The 15,211-nt window shown below is 50.7% G+C and overlaps 1 protein-coding gene across 1 annotated transcript in view; it reads right to left on the bottom strand.

Moving 5' to 3' along the window:
* Nucleotides 1-7,046: 7,046 nt before the first annotated feature.
* Nucleotides 7,047-15,211, bottom strand: part of Kif1c (kinesin family member 1C) — a 29,599-nt gene continuing 21,434 nt past the window's right edge. The window contains exons 19-23 of the mRNA XM_059271091.1: nt 12,092-12,175; nt 11,432-11,618; nt 11,261-11,333; nt 9,760-10,374; nt 7,047-8,011 (exon numbers count right to left, since the gene is read on the bottom strand). Of these exons, the coding sequence (XP_059127074.1) occupies nt 7,334-8,011; nt 9,760-10,374; nt 11,261-11,333; nt 11,432-11,618; nt 12,092-12,175 (1,637 nt within the window). The 3' untranslated portion in view covers nt 7,047-7,333. The remainder of the gene's footprint in view (nt 8,012-9,759; nt 10,375-11,260; nt 11,334-11,431; nt 11,619-12,091; nt 12,176-15,211) is intronic.

Raw genomic sequence — 15,211 nt, 5'->3', positions numbered from 1 at the left:
TGGGTTTATTTTGTTTTGTTTTGTTTGTTTTGAGACAGTCTCACTGTGTAGCACTAGCTGACCTTAACTCACTATGTAGACCAAGCTAGCCTGGAACTCACAGAGATCCATCTGCCTCTGGCTCCTGAGTGCTGGGATTAAAAAAGATGTGTCACCATATCTGGCCAAAAAGTACACATTATACATACATACATATATATATATATATATATATATATATATATATATATATATATGTATTGAGACAGGGTCTCTCTATTATGTAGCCTTGACTGTTCTGGAACTCACTTTGTAGACCAGGCTGGCCTTGAACTCGCAGAGATCCACCTGCCTCTGCTTCCCAAGTGATGGGATTAAAGGCATGCAAAAGCACACATCTTAAGAAGATTTATTCATTTATTACTTATGTGCATGAGTATTTGCTTGCATGTCTGAATGCACACTATGCATGTGACTGGAACTTTTGGAGGCCAGAAGAGGACATGGGATCTCCTACACCGGAGTTACAGATGGTTGTTAGCAGCCATGTGAGTGCTAGGTTAACCCGAACCTGAGTCCTCTTGTAAGAACAGCAAATGTTCTTAACCACTGAGCCAGCTCTCTGGTCCCCATGAGAACAAAGTTAATGACTCATCAATGTGTACTGAATCTTCACAAAGAAACCATAATTACAACATTTAGGAGATGAAGGCAGAAGAATCAGGAGTTCAAGACCAAATTACATGAGACCCTGTCTCAAAAAAAACCTAGCTAACTAAATAAATATTTATTGAAGGGACATTTTAAGATTCATTTTCAGGAGAGAGCAATAAGCTACCGGGCAGGAAGGCCGGATTACTTCAGTTTCTCCTACTTATTCTCCTATCTTCTTATTAAAAAAAAAAAAATGTGCAGTGTGTGTGTGTGTGTGTGTGTGTGTGTGTGTGTATGTGTGTGTGTGTGTATGTGTGCACATGGTCACAGATGCCTGTGGAAGCCAGAAGAGGGCGCCAGATCCCGTTGGAGGGGCTTGGCGTTCCCCGTGAAGGAGCTGGAAACTGAACTCTTTGAACTGAACTTTAAACTGAACTCGATGTTTAAGGATAGCAAGTGTTCTTAAACCACCCTGAGCCATCCCTCTAGTCCCCTCCTACTTCATTTGTTAAATTCCAAACAAAGCAAAGCCCAGTCCAAACCTCTTCTAGTAGGGAGGCCCCATTTCCCCTAAGTTTGGCTGATCTGGTAAACGCCACATAGCAGACGTTGCTCAGGGAAACGTCCTTTCTCTTCCACTTCTTGGGTGCTCCTGAGCACTCATTAAGGAGACGAAATTGTGACTCCTAAGGGAGTCAGGTTTTCCCTTCAGAATAACAAAGATGAAGACGAGTCCAGGGGGAAGAACTCCTTTTCCCTCTTGTTTGGTCTTCCAATCTCACCCCCAGAACCAGTTACAGCCCAGCAAGAAGCAGAAGTGCCAGCCTGACTTTCTGCGCATGCACTTTTCGTCCTCGGACCGGCACAGGGGTGGGGGTGGGGGGTTGTCACTGTCGCGCATGGCCACGGGGGACGCTCGCGGCCACGCTCTCTCAAGGCTCTGTGAACGCGCAAGCACAGGCGTCTTTCCAGGGAACCTGCGCCTTTTCTCCCCCTAGCGGAAACCGGGGGACAGGCGAGCCTGGGGGAGGGGCAATGGGTTAGCCTGTGTGAGAAGGGTTGGGAGCTTCGGCATCTGTTAGGACTCACCTTGTTTTTCACCACCTCCCTTATTTCCCCGGGCTTTATTTCCCCACAGCTCCATTGAGTTATTACAGCTTTGGGACTGAGAAGGAGAAAACTGAGGCTCACAGATGCACCCAGAGCACACAGGTAATTAGTGCGGCGGGAGCCCAGGCCTGTGAGCTCCTTACAGCATGCACATTTCTCATTTATAGGGACAGGGCCGAGACTCCAGGGAAGGAGAGCCGCTTCTCTTCAGCTTTGCAAGAACCCAGAGTATTTCTCATGGTCATATTTTTTTTCCTTTTTTTTTTTTTTTAAGATTTATTTATTTATTATGTATACAGAAGAGGGTGCCAGATCTCATTACAGATGGTTGTGAGCCACCATGTGGTTGCTGGGAATTGAACTCAGGACCTCTGGAAGAGCAGTCGGTGCTCTTAACCTCTGAGCCATCTCTCCAGCCCATGGTCATTTTTAAAAACAGAAAAAATTCAGTTTTTTTGGGGTTTTAGAGGAGGTTCACTGTAGCGACCACCAGGGTCACGCCGGGAAAACAGCTTGCTGCTGTGAGAATTTCTCAGTCCAGGCCCCATGTGTGAGGGCAGCAGGCCAGAAACCAGCCTATGAGCTACCACTGCTCACAGGAAGACGTTCCCCATGTCTGAAAACATTGCTTCTCCAGGAGGAAAAGGACAGAAGGGAACTAGAGTCGAGGTGGAAGTCGCCAGGAGGCTATCGTGAACACTGCAGGTGAATGTCAGCTCCCACGTGCGTGCGTGCGTGCGTGCGTGGAACTGCTTAGGGCTGAGAAAAGCAGTTTCTGAAACTCGCATCTGGTGACCAGACACTTCCCAAGACACTCCATCAGATGATGACACAGCCTTTTCTTGACTGTCAAGAATGACGAAGTGGGTCATGGGCTGGTGGCGCACGCCTTTAACCCCAGTGTGAGGAGGTAGGCAGATCTTTGTGAGTTCAAGGCACAGCCAGTCAACAAAGCAAGGTCCTAGTCAGCCGGGGCTCCATAATGGGACTATGTCCCAATAACAAACAAAAAAAAAAAGGGGTAACAGGAGGGACAGACAACAAGAGAATGTGCATACTAAGGCAGAGAACTGGGGTTTTGACCCGGAGAAGTGAACACCAAGCTCCCTTTAATCAAGTAGCCAGAGTTGTCTTGTTTTCTGTTTTTTTTTTCAGAACAGGGGCTTCCCTGTGTAGCCCTGGCTGTCCTGGAACTGGCACTGTAGACCAGGCTGGCCTCAAACTCAGAGATCCACCTGCCTCTGCCTCCCGAGTGCTGGAATTAAAGGTGTGCGCCACTGGGCTCTTTGTTTTGTTTTGTTTTTTTTTTTTGTTTGTTTTTTGGTTTTTCGAGACAGGGTTTCTCTGTGTAGCTTTGCGCCTTTCCTGGGACTCACTTGGTAGCCCAGGCTGGCCTCGAACTCACAGAGATCCGCCTGGCTCTGCCTCCCGAGTGCTGGGATTAAAGGTGTGACACTACCACTGGGCTCTTTGGTTTGTTTTGAAACAGTCTCACTGTGCAGCCTGGGCTGACCCAGCATGGCCTCCGTCTCCAACAGTTGTCCTGGCTCAGCCTCCTGATCGTATACACGTGTGCAGCCACTGTGTCAAGCCAGAGGTATTAACGAGGCAGCAGAATGTCTAGGGTTCCAAATCCGGGCTAGTGAGTCATACTAGTTTAAGTGGGAAACTTAAAACCAGTCTGCCTTCGGTAGGGCTCCCTATAATTGTGTGGGCCTGTGAAGAAGACTCCATAGACTCGGGTTTCTACAGACTCTGTGTGAAGAAATAAGGTGATGCTGCTGATGTGACTGGTCAGGAGGGGTGGAACTCTAGGGATGGTAAGAAGATGCCCACGGTCCTGAAGCAAAACAGTATCGGGTAGCTGGTGACATTAACTCTTTAAAAGGGGCCAACGAAATGGCTCAGCAGGTAAAGGTGCCTGACTCCCAAGCCTGATGGCATGAGTCCCAGCCCAGACCCCGAATGTTGGAAGGAGAGAGAAGCAGCCTAACTTCTACCTGCATGCACACATGCACACAAAACAGTTTTAATGTAACAAAAATAAATAAAAGCAGTCTGGCCATGGTGGTTCAGACCTTTAATCCCAGAACTTGGGAGACAAGATGCAGGTGGACTTTTATGAATTCAAGGCCAGCCTGGTATACATAAAGAGTTCCAGACCAGTACCAGGGATACATAGTGAGTGAGTCCCTGTCCCAGTACAAAAAACAAAATAAAGGGCAAGGCATCCCGGACTAAAGACACATGCCTATAATCTCAGAATTCAGAAGATAGGAAATTTTGAGACTAGCTTGGTCTATATAGCAAATTCCAGGTCACTTTAGGGTTATACAGAGAGGTTCTGTCTCAAAACAAACAAACAAACAAATGAATGCTAGACATGGTAGTGTACCCCTGTAATCCCCAAATTTGCGAGAATGGGATAGGAAGACCACAAGTTTTGAAGCCAATCTGGACAACATAGATGTCTCCTACCTCACAAAACAAAAACAAACAAAACCACTTTTTTTTTTTTTTAAGGAAAATAACAATTTCAAACCAAACCTAGACGTTATCAGTGTAGAAAAGAATGGAAAATTGGGGGTGGGTGGAGGCCAAAGATTTCTAAGTGTATTCACCACACCAAAAGCTCAGTGACAGAAGAATCTAAATGTGCAACTAGCCAAAAGAGCCCTCTGAGGAGGGAAAGGAAGAAAAGCTAACTGGATTGTCATGGAAACCAAGGGTGACATTGTAGCAGTGCCAGGCTTGAGAGCCAGAAAGCTGCAGACTGCTCCAGTGGCGGGCGACATCCCATGATTCCAGAGCCGTGAAACAGCGGTTCTCACTTCTTCATAGCACAAAGTGGGAGAGACCAGAAGCTAGAGGCAGGCTTGTGACATACTTGGGAAGAGACAGTGGAGGACAGGGCAGTGAGGGTCCTGGAAGGAATAATGTCCATTTCCTGGAGGGCTGGATGGAGTCCAGGCTTCAGTCAGGCTGGCCTAGGTTAGACCCCCTAACTTCACCACTGAAGAACTATGCACTTGGATAGCTCATTCCAATCAAACCCGTCTTCCCATTTGAAAATGGGAACAGGGTCAAGGACTAAGAACTAAGCAGAATGCATACCGCAGGTCAGCGTATGTACACAAGACTCATGGGCACTTATCTGAACAAAATCTTGTCCGTCCACATTATTGAAGACAGATGTGGAAAACTCAAGTCAATTAAAAAGAAAAAGGCAATACCTATTCACTTCGTGCAGTTTTAGAAAAAAACCAACCAGTTGTAGCTGGAACTGGCATTTTTTCTCATCTTGACTAATGCCTACATTGCACCACACAGCTCGCTCTGACTGCCCGGGCCTTTGTAGTCTATCATTTTCTTGCTCACACTTACCCTCCCCGACCACATCATAAACCACTCAAGTAAACACTGCCACCAAACTATCCATTACACTCCAGGTCCTAAATCACAGTCAACAAATTTCTGGAAACCGAGCAGTCAAAGGTGTCAAAATCAAGGTAGCCTTGCAGCAGGATACAGAAACCAACTGCAAACCTTATCCCCCCCCTGCTCGGAGACCCGGGTCTGTCTGGAGGATCTCCAATCCAGCTGCTTGCACAGGTCTGACCTCAGGAAGCTGCAGAGCATCAGCTCAAATTCAAGTAACAAGATAAAAACAGAGGCTTGGCCAGGCGGTGGTGGCGCATGCCTTTAATCCTAGCACTCGGGAGGCAGAGCCAGGTGGATCTCTGAGTTCAAGGCCAGTCTGGTCTACAGAGCACGATCCAGGACAGGCACCAAAACTACACAGAGAAACCCTGTCTCGAAAAAAACCAAAACCCAAAAAAGACCCACAGAGACTCAGCAAGCTCAGGGCTGTGCTTGATACAATGTAACCTGAAAAACTTACATGGCATGGCTGTTTGCTGCTCAAACCAGAGCGTCTAAAACAGGCAGTTTATTTCCTAAATTATTATTATTGTAAGTCAGGGCTAGCCCAGTGGTTGGGGTGCACACTATTTTTAAAGAGGACACAAGTTCAATGCCCAGCACAGCATCAAGTAGCTCACAACTGCATGCAAGTCCAGTCCCACTGATCCGACACACTGTCCTGTCCTCCACAGGCATTGACTGCACTCGGCACACAAACCCACACTCACACACATAATTTAAATTATGGTAAAAGTTTTAACAGCTCTGGGGTGGGTTTTCTTTCTAGGGGGGTGATAATTTAAAACAGGGTCATGTAGTTTAGGCTGGCCTTAAGCCTGGGGCAATTCTCTTTCCCAGCACCCCAGTACTGAAATTATAGAAGGGCAACACAACACCCACCTAGCTAAAACGTGATTTTTGTTGTTGTTGTTGTTGTTGTTATTTTGAGACAGGGTTTCACTGTGTAGTCCTGGCTGTCCTGGAGCTAACTTTGTAGACCAGGCTGGCCTCAAACTCAGAGAGATCTGCCTGCTTCTGCAGGAGTTAAAAGTGTGTATGTACCACAAACAATGCCTGGCTTCAAAAGCGAGTCTCAAAACGCTACCGAGGAGCCTGAAGTGTGTGGCCTGCTGAAGGGCAGGAACACAGCAAAATGAAAACACACAGAAGGTGCAGGAAGACTCATCAACATTCGCCACCCAGAGAAAAGGGATAAACTTGGGAGACCTTTCAAACAGGTGAGGCGAGTCCATGAGGCAAACCCCAAATCCTCCACCTAGGCCCGGACAGGCTGAAAGACCCCCATCTGCTCTCACATCCCTCCCTCCTTTGTGAAGGACACTGAAAGTACCCGTCCTGGGCAGAGGCCTAGGGTAGACAAAAACCAAAGAACAGACCATGCGCCCCGAAGAGAGGGAACAGGAGGGTTTAAATTCAAGAAAACAGCATGGCAACCTTTTGCCTGCTCAGGGTGGTGACCACATGGACACGGACACACACACAGGCAGAAATGACGTGAGACGACACAGTAAAATGATGCATTTTACTCATACAACCTGTACCTCTACTAAAACCCAACCAGCCACAAGCTCCCCGTTTGCTATCCTTTATTAAGAGGTCCCGCATTCTCGTGGGACTCCAGCCAAACCAGACAGGTCCCCTAAATATAGCAGGAGGCCTGGAAGGGGAAGGGAATGACTTAGGATTCCATCACACCTCCCTGGAAACAGAAACCCACCACAGACAGACAGATGGACAGACGGACAGACAAGAGCCGGGGAGGAGAACCCACCTCACTCTTGGTTCTCTCCCCTTTGCACCCACTCAGAAAGAAAGTCAAACACTGGCTATGCAGACCCCCAGCCCACCCACCCGCCCGCCCATAGCAGCGTTTGTGGGGACCCCCCCCCCTGCAACGGGTGGCCCCAAGGCGGCTTCCTATGGCTCTTCCTTCACTTTGGTTTGCTCCTGGCCAACTCCACACCCTCTTCCTTCCCTCAGCCTCCAGCTCAGTCACTCGGCGTCTTCTATCACCTACTCGGACCTTCTCTCTCTTGCTCTCTGCTTTCTGGCCTCCTTGCCCCAGGGCTCCTTGGGGAAGCAGCATCTCGGGCACCTTCCTCCTACCCAGGGCCCCACTAGGTCCTGTCTGCCCAGCACATGGGGCTCACACAGCTGCTCCACTCTCTTTGAGGTCAGGGGCTGAGCGCTGCCGTCTCATTCGTGGAGGGGTGGTGTACGGTGGGTAGCGGGGCCCCGGCCGCTGGGCTGGGTAAGGTTGGGGCTGCTGGGGATAATAGTTGTGCTTTTTGGGCTGGAAGTGCTGGGATTCCGGCTGTGTAGAACCCCCTCCCCTAGATCGGCTCCCTCCATCTAAAGAATTCCTGCGAGGGCGGTGGGGCCTCCGGGGACTTGGAGGCCTGCGGGCAGGGGGGGCTGGGGGCGCAGTGACCTCTTCAGGGGGCTGGGGAGCTGGGACCTCTCCACTCCCCACTCCCGGCCAGGACTCCCTGTGTTGAGGGTTGCTCTTGAAGGGGAAGCGCAGCTTGCAGTCGTGGGGGGGCACAAAGCGGGCCGGAGGTCTGCGCAGCCCTCCACCCCGGCCCCCGGAGCCCTGCAGTCCCTGCAGCCGAAGCTGCTCCTGCTTGAGCCAGCGAAGGCGGCCACGGCGGAAGGCAGGATCCTCCTCCATCAGCCTGGACACCCGTTCCCAGCTGGACAGGGGTGGTGAAGTGGGCCGGACAGCTGGTGAGTGGTCATTGGGCACTGCCTCCTCTACAGCCTCTGACCCTTCTGCGGGGGCCCAGGAGACCATACTAGAGTCTTCATTATCCTCCTCAAGATCCTGCAAGAGGGAATAAGAGAAGAGACATGTGAAAAGAGCTGAGTCCCGAGGGCATGTGGACTCAAGAGGTACAGTAGAAGAACCTAGAGTGACTGGATGGGGTCTAGAGTCCAACGAAGCTAGGGCAAGGGCTGGGGCACGGGCCTACCCACTACATGGTAGGAGCCCAGTCCTGTCTGCCACCCCTTAGCTGTGTGGTCTCTCTTTGCTAGTAACCCCTCTCTTCTTCAGCAGCCCCATCTGTATTAAAAGTGCCAGTAATAATAGCACCTGCTACCAAGTGCTGTAAGGAGACGAGCTCCACCTCAGATGCAGAACAGAATAGGAAGAACAGGAAGCCAGCTAACGGCGGCCACCACGAATTCACTGAGCAGTTAGTACTTCAGTCAAGGCCCGTAGGGAGTGAGAAGCAAGCAGCAGGACTGCTGAGGGAAAACCGGCGAGGCCAATGGACCAGCAGGTGCAAAGGCCTTGAGATATGAGCATGCCCAAACAGCTGGAGCAGCTGGAGTGGAGTAGGTGAGGGACAGGACAAGAAGCCACACTGGAGAGGAAGTCTTTGGTAACAAATCATAACTACAACAGTTAGAAGGTGGCTGGAACAGAGCAGAAAATGCTTGTAGCAGAACCTCAGTGGCTAGCACATTACCAGGCATACAGCAGACACTCAAATGTGTCAACGTTGAATGAACACAGGCAAAGGAAGGAGAGAGAACAGTATCACCCTTCAGTCTCTACCAGAGTGATCAGAGGGGAGGCCAGTTATATGTGCACATAAGAACAGGCTTCAAGTACCCACTGTGTGCTCTCCATTAGTGGTTCTCAAACGCCACTGTCATTCAGAAACACCTTGGGAGCTCATTAGCTACAGATCACCAAAGATACAGATTTGGTATGCCGGGTTGGTGGATGTCACAATCGGTACTTCTGTTTGTTTTTTGAATCGTAGCTCAGACTGGTCTTGAACTAACGATCCTCCTGTGTCTGCCTCCCGAGCGCTGGAATTATAGGCACGTGCCAAGCATACCTAGTCCAGAATCCGTACTGTGTGTACATTTGTGCAGGTCTATGAGTATGTGTGCATGTGTGTGGGTACAAGTGTGTGTAGGCCAGAAGAGAACCTGGGTGTCCTCCTCAGGTGTGTCTACCTTGTTTTTAGAGACAGGGTCCCTTACTGCCCTAGAACTCACGGAGTAGACTAGGGAGGTGGCCAAGAAGCAGCAGGGATCCGTCTACCTCCACTCCTTGCTTACAGCACCAGGACTGTAAGTGTGCAGCACTGTACCCAACTTCTTTATGTGGGGTCTGAGGACCAAACTCAGATCCTCATGTTTGGGGGGCAAGCCATTGCCAACCGAGGCCTGTAGAATCTAATTCATCTATTTATTTGCCTGTGAATATGTTTATGCACCGTGTGTATGGCGCCTGCAGACCAGAAGAGGGCACTGGATTTCCAAACAACTATGAGCTGCAACGTGGGTGCTGGGAACTGAACTCTGGTCCTCTAAAGGAGCAGCTTAATGGCTGAGTCGTCTCTCCTGCCCATGTAGAACCTACTTTTAGTATCATTCTGGAGCTTGTGAAGCATGTGATTCATAAACCCTATCAAAAAACAGAACCTATTCAACTTCGGTAAGCCTTTTCGAAAGACAGAAGGAAGCTGGGAGGTGAGAAGCAAGCGGCAGGATCCTAAAAGGCAACCCAGAGCTGCAGGAAGGGAAGGAGGAAGGGACGGCAGGCTTTCCTACCTGTGTCAGGGGGATGACCCTCTCCATGCGGAGCATCCGGTCCCGTAGGGCCTGCAGCTCGCGGTCCTTGGTGCTGTTCTGCAGCTTTACTTCCTGAAGAATTCCTGTCAGCTTGTCGATGTGAGCCCGGAGGTCTTCCACCTCTGCCCCACGGGCCCCTTCCTCACCGCCACCTCCACCACCTCCACCTCCTTCCTCTTCACCCACAGTGTCCCACACGTCCCTGGCCACGGCTCTCCAGGCATCACCGGGGCCCTCGGGCTTGCCATAGGTGCGACACAGCTCCCTCATCTTGAGGGCAGCCAGGGCCTCGATCTCTGCTCGTCCGTGACGGAAGTCGGCCAGGGCCACCTCGTAGCATATCTCCTTGACGGCCTGCATCTTCAGGTCGGCCATGGTGGCCCATCGGGGGTCTTTGCCCTGCAGCCGCCTCCGCTGAGGGATCTGATAGACTCTGCGAGGGGCCCTGCGCTTGCCACTGCTGGGCAGGCCACAGCGCTTGACAATGGTCTGGACTGTGGTAGGGGGCAGCTGCTCTCGCAAGGAGGAGATCAGCCGCCAGCTCTCCTCACAAGAGCGCTTGTCAGAGTCTTCCCCACTGTCAGAGTCCGCATACTGGGGCCAGAGAGAAGAGAGGAAGAGGGCTAAGGACACCCCAGAGAGCACCCTTGTACCAAAGACACCCCATCAGTGTATCTGGCCTCAAGACCCTTTCTACCTCTTAGGAACTGTGCTCTTTGCAGGGACTGGTCTGGACAGCAAAGCTATGTCTGATGGATTAACCACTCACAGCAGCAGCTGGCAAGACTAAGAAGCAGGGGCAGTTAATGGAGTCGGGGGTTTTGTGCATATATGGTCATGTGCCACTTAAATACAGAGATGTGTTCTGAGAAACGCGTCCGAAAGTGATCTTATCACGTGAGCGCCATAGACCACACTGACACAAATCAAGGTAGCTACACATTACTTGCTGATACGATCTCACGGGACCACCCCGGTATACACGGTCTGTCACTGACAGTCACTGATACGATCTCAGGGGACCACCCCTGTATACACGGTCTGTCGCTGACAGTACTGTCATTAGACAGCAAATGACTATGTATTACTCTCACAATGAGGTTAAACACTTAAAAGTCCATTTAAGGAACCATCCTACATGAATAATGGTACTTGGAAGTGATCTGAAGGAGCCCAGGGTCACTGGAGTCTAGGGAGCCTCGTCAACAGGAGTGTTAGTTCCCTGTACATGGCAATGTTTTCTTCTAGTTTCACACACTGCTGTGCCCCCAGCACCCCTCTCCAGCTCTGCCCACCCTGCTGTGCCCCCAATAGCCCCTCTCCAGCTCTGCCCACCCGGCTGCCCCCACCAGCCCCTCTCCAGCTCTGCCCACCCAGCTGTGCCCACACTAGTCCCTCTCCAGCTCTGCCCACCCGGCTGTGCCCACAGCAGCCCCTTTCCAGCTCTGCCCACCCGGCTGTGCCCACAGCAGCCCCTCACCAGCCGCTGCTGCTCCAGCAGAAGGTCAGCCTCTTCCTTCTCTTTCCGGTATTGATTCTCCAGGTCCTGCAGCCTGGGGTCAGACAGAGGGAAGGAGAAGCTGTGAGGGTCTCTGGAACTACTCGGTGGGGTCCCCTGGCTTAGAGAGACCCGTGGAGGACCCCCTCGCACCTCTTCTCCATCTCCAGCTTGATATCTATGCCTTGCTGCTCCAGCAGCTCCTTCTGAGCAAAGTTCCAGTCCACGGGCTCGGAGGGAGGTCCTGGGGGTGGGGGGACCCCTCGTTCTCGTTCAAGCCGTGCTTGCTCCGGGTGATTGAAGCGGAAAACGTGGTTCTTGCCCATTACAATCCTGTTTCCTGGAAATGGGAAGAGGGGAGAGTAGACTTGCTCACCCACAGCGGCAAACCATCCCCAGGTCCAAGCACAGGTCTTGCCCTTGATTCCAGGGGATCTGACAACCTTTGTCCTACACGCACCAAGGCTGGAAGCAGTTGGTGTCAACACACCTTTGCTGACCCCAGGAAGCCTCCGCTTACTAAGGTGAGCTGCTGGAGAAGGCATCCTCTTCCCAGGTCCCCAGGGGAGCAAGAGAACCAAGACTTCCCTCCTTAGTCTGTCCTGCCGGCCCCTGCCTATGTCCATGCTCTTCCCCATCTATCCCAAGGTGCCCAGAAAGCCCGCCCTAGCTAGCACTTTCTACCACACCTGTCCTCCGTACATCTCCTTTTGTGTGTGTATGGTACTGGGAACCGAACCCAGGGCCTTGCGCATGCTAGGCAAGCGCTCTACCTCTGAGCTATGTCCCCAGCCTCTGCGACACGTCTTCTACCTGACTTCAGCACCAGCGGCTCCGTCACAAGCTTCCCATTGACATAGGTCTCAGCTCCTTCACAAGGCTCCAATGTGACCATCACTGAGTGGAGGGGAGGAAGGGGATCAGACTCAAAACGCCGCGCTACGGTCCGATTCCCACCTTGTCTCACCCCCAGAGCACACATGCACCACCGGTTCCACCCCCAGTACCTGCGGCGGTGCCACAGCCCCTCTGGTGGCAGGCAGCACAGGGAAAGAAGAGCAGAAGGAGGGTTAGAGATCCTACTACGACTCCCAGAAGCCTCTGCAGTGGCGCCTACTGACCCATTGCCATGCTCCCTAACCACAGCTTAGAAATTATTCTCAGAAGACTTCTTTAACCACAGTTGTCGACTGGACAGAGTCCCCATCACTCTGCTTCCATGTGTCCATTCCTACTCATTCACGTTATCCCTAGTCAGGCCTGGATGCCTCCATTAACACTATCCCTAGTCCTGGGTGCCTCCATTAACATTATCCCTAGTCAGGCCTGGATGCCTCCATTAACATTATCCCTAGTCCTGGGTGCCTCCATTAACATTATCCCTAGTCAGGCCTGGATGCCTCCATTAACATTATCCCTAGTCCTGGATGCCTCTATTAACGTTATCCCTAGTCAGGCCTGGATGCCTCCATTAACATTATCCCTAGTCAGGCCTGGATGCCTCCATTCACGTTATCCCTAGTCAGGCCTGGATGCCTCCATTCACGTTATCCCCTAGTCAGGCCTCCATGCCTCCAGGAGGCACTCTGCCTGATGCATCTTACAAATGGCTGCCATCTGATTAACCTTCTCAAGTCACAGCTAATATAGGATAAAATAAGGTTAACCCAACTCCAGCTAGATATGGTGCCACACATCTAAATCCCCATTATTCAGGAGGCTGAGGCCGAATGACTGCTGAAAATTTGAGGTGAGCTAGCCTCAACTACACAGAGTTCAAGTGCAACCTGGGCTACAAAGTAAGACCCTGCCTCAAAAATACAAAGACACACCAGGCGGTGGCAATGCACCCCTTTAACCCAGCACTCAGGAGGCAGAGGCAGGCGGATCTCTGTGAGTTTGAGGCCAGCCTGGTCTGCAGAGTGAGTTCCAGGACAGCCAGGGATACACAGAGAAACCCTGTCTCAACAAACCAAAAAGAAAAGAAAAAATGGTACTCTATTTTCACTGGAGGACCCACAAGTTCCAAAGACCTGGTATCAGTATCTATGACTCCTGAGCCAGAGACACTCAGCAAATTACCTAACTTTGGGGATTTTCTATAGATTGGAATAATGAAGTCTTTATTCACAGAGTAGTTGAAAATATAATAATCATAATCTGTGAACATGGCTTTTTATTTATTTATTTGGGTTTTCAAGTCAGGATTTCTCTGTGTAACAGCCCTGGCTGTGCTGGAACTTGTTCTGCAGACCAGGCTGGCCTTGAACTCACAGAGATCCACCTGCCTCTAGTCTCCTGGGGGCTGGGATTAAAGCTATGTGCCACCATGTTTAGAGTTTTTACCATTTATTTACTCTGTGTGTGTATGAGAGAGAGACAGACAGACATACACACACACACACACACACACACACACACACACACACAGACTAGAGATGGAATTTAGGGCTCTACCACTGAGCTATATCCTACGCCTAACTTTTTTTATTCTGAGACACAGTCTCACTATGTACTTCTGGCTGTCCTGGATCTCCCTCTGTAGACCAGTTGGGCCTTGAACTCACAGAGATCCACCTGCCCCTGCCTCCCAAGTGCTGGGATTAAAGGCATGCGCCACCAAGCCTGGCTCTCAGCCCAAATTGTTCTTTTCATTATTTACACTAAAAGCAATGGAGAAACGTGGAAACGAGGACGAACTGTAGCACCTGACAGAGACACAGACTACTGACTGGGTCGTCTGGTGACGCAGAGGGAGGGCTGAGGCAGCACAATGCCAGCCTAAGGCATTGGACAGGCAAGGTTTCCGTGAGGGTGGAAATCCCCAGCTGATGCATGACAGGTCAATGGCCAGGAGGACACACCGAAGGGCATCACTGCATGTCTGAGACCAACAGACACGAGGTGGGCGGTAGCCTCTCTTACGTTTACTTTTATACCACCATGCCCCAAAACATATCCATCAATTTCCCAAACATTATGTTCCTACTCTATGTCAGGTAAAAAAGACAAAAACCCCAAATCCCTGCTCTCATAGACCTTAACCTGGCTGCTAAGGCAGACGGTGGATAGGACAATTTAAGGCCGGTGAGATGACGCACCAGGTACGAGTGTCTGCTGCTGTGCCTGATATTTCAAGTTCAGTTCTTCCAATGCACAAGGTAAAAGGAGAAAACGGACCCCTGAAAGCTGTCCTCTGACCACCACACACCTGTGCGCGTGTAAACGTAAACGTGTGTGCGTGTGTGTGTGCCACACACGAACTCGCACACACACACACACACACATACACACACACACACTAAATAAATAAATACAATATTTAAACAGAATAATTGCAGTCATTTTTTTTTTTTTTTTGAGTGGGGGTGGCTTGAGACAGAGTTTCTCTGTGTATCTCTGACTGTCCTGGAACGCACTCTGTAGACCAGGCTGGCCTTAAACTCACAGAGATCTGCCTGCCTCTGCCTCCACTGCCCAGCAATTCTAACGATTTCTTTTAAATGTATTTATTTTTATTTTATGTGCATTGGTGTGGTGCTATGAGTGTTGGGTCCCCTGGAACTGGAGTCACAGACAGTTGTGAGCTGCCATGTGGGTGCGGGGAATTGAATCCATGTCCTCTGGAAGAGCAGTCAGTGCTCTTAAGCACTGAGCCATCTCTCCAGCCCCCTAACAATTTTTAAAAGCAGATAGATACTCTAAAGATTTCTCCAAAGGATGGGAACAGGAGTGGTGTTACAGAAAGAACGGGACCAGGTGAGATGCTGCTGCAGACCGGTCAGAGCTACTCTTTGCTACTCTTTCTTGAGACAGGGAGGATGCCCTGGTTTTCTGCTCTCCACACCCCCCCACCTGCCACACCCGGGTGCTGGGATCACAGGCATGTGCCACCACCCTCGGCTGTGTGCAGTACTGAAGCTCGAACTCACG

Source organism: Peromyscus eremicus, chromosome 8a (genome assembly GCF_949786415.1).
Source record: "Peromyscus eremicus chromosome 8a, PerEre_H2_v1, whole genome shotgun sequence".
In the NCBI taxonomy this organism is placed as follows: Eukaryota; Metazoa; Chordata; class Mammalia; order Rodentia; family Cricetidae; genus Peromyscus; species Peromyscus eremicus.
Note: the sequence above shows the minus strand (reverse complement) of the source record. Positions and strands in the feature narration are given on the sequence as shown.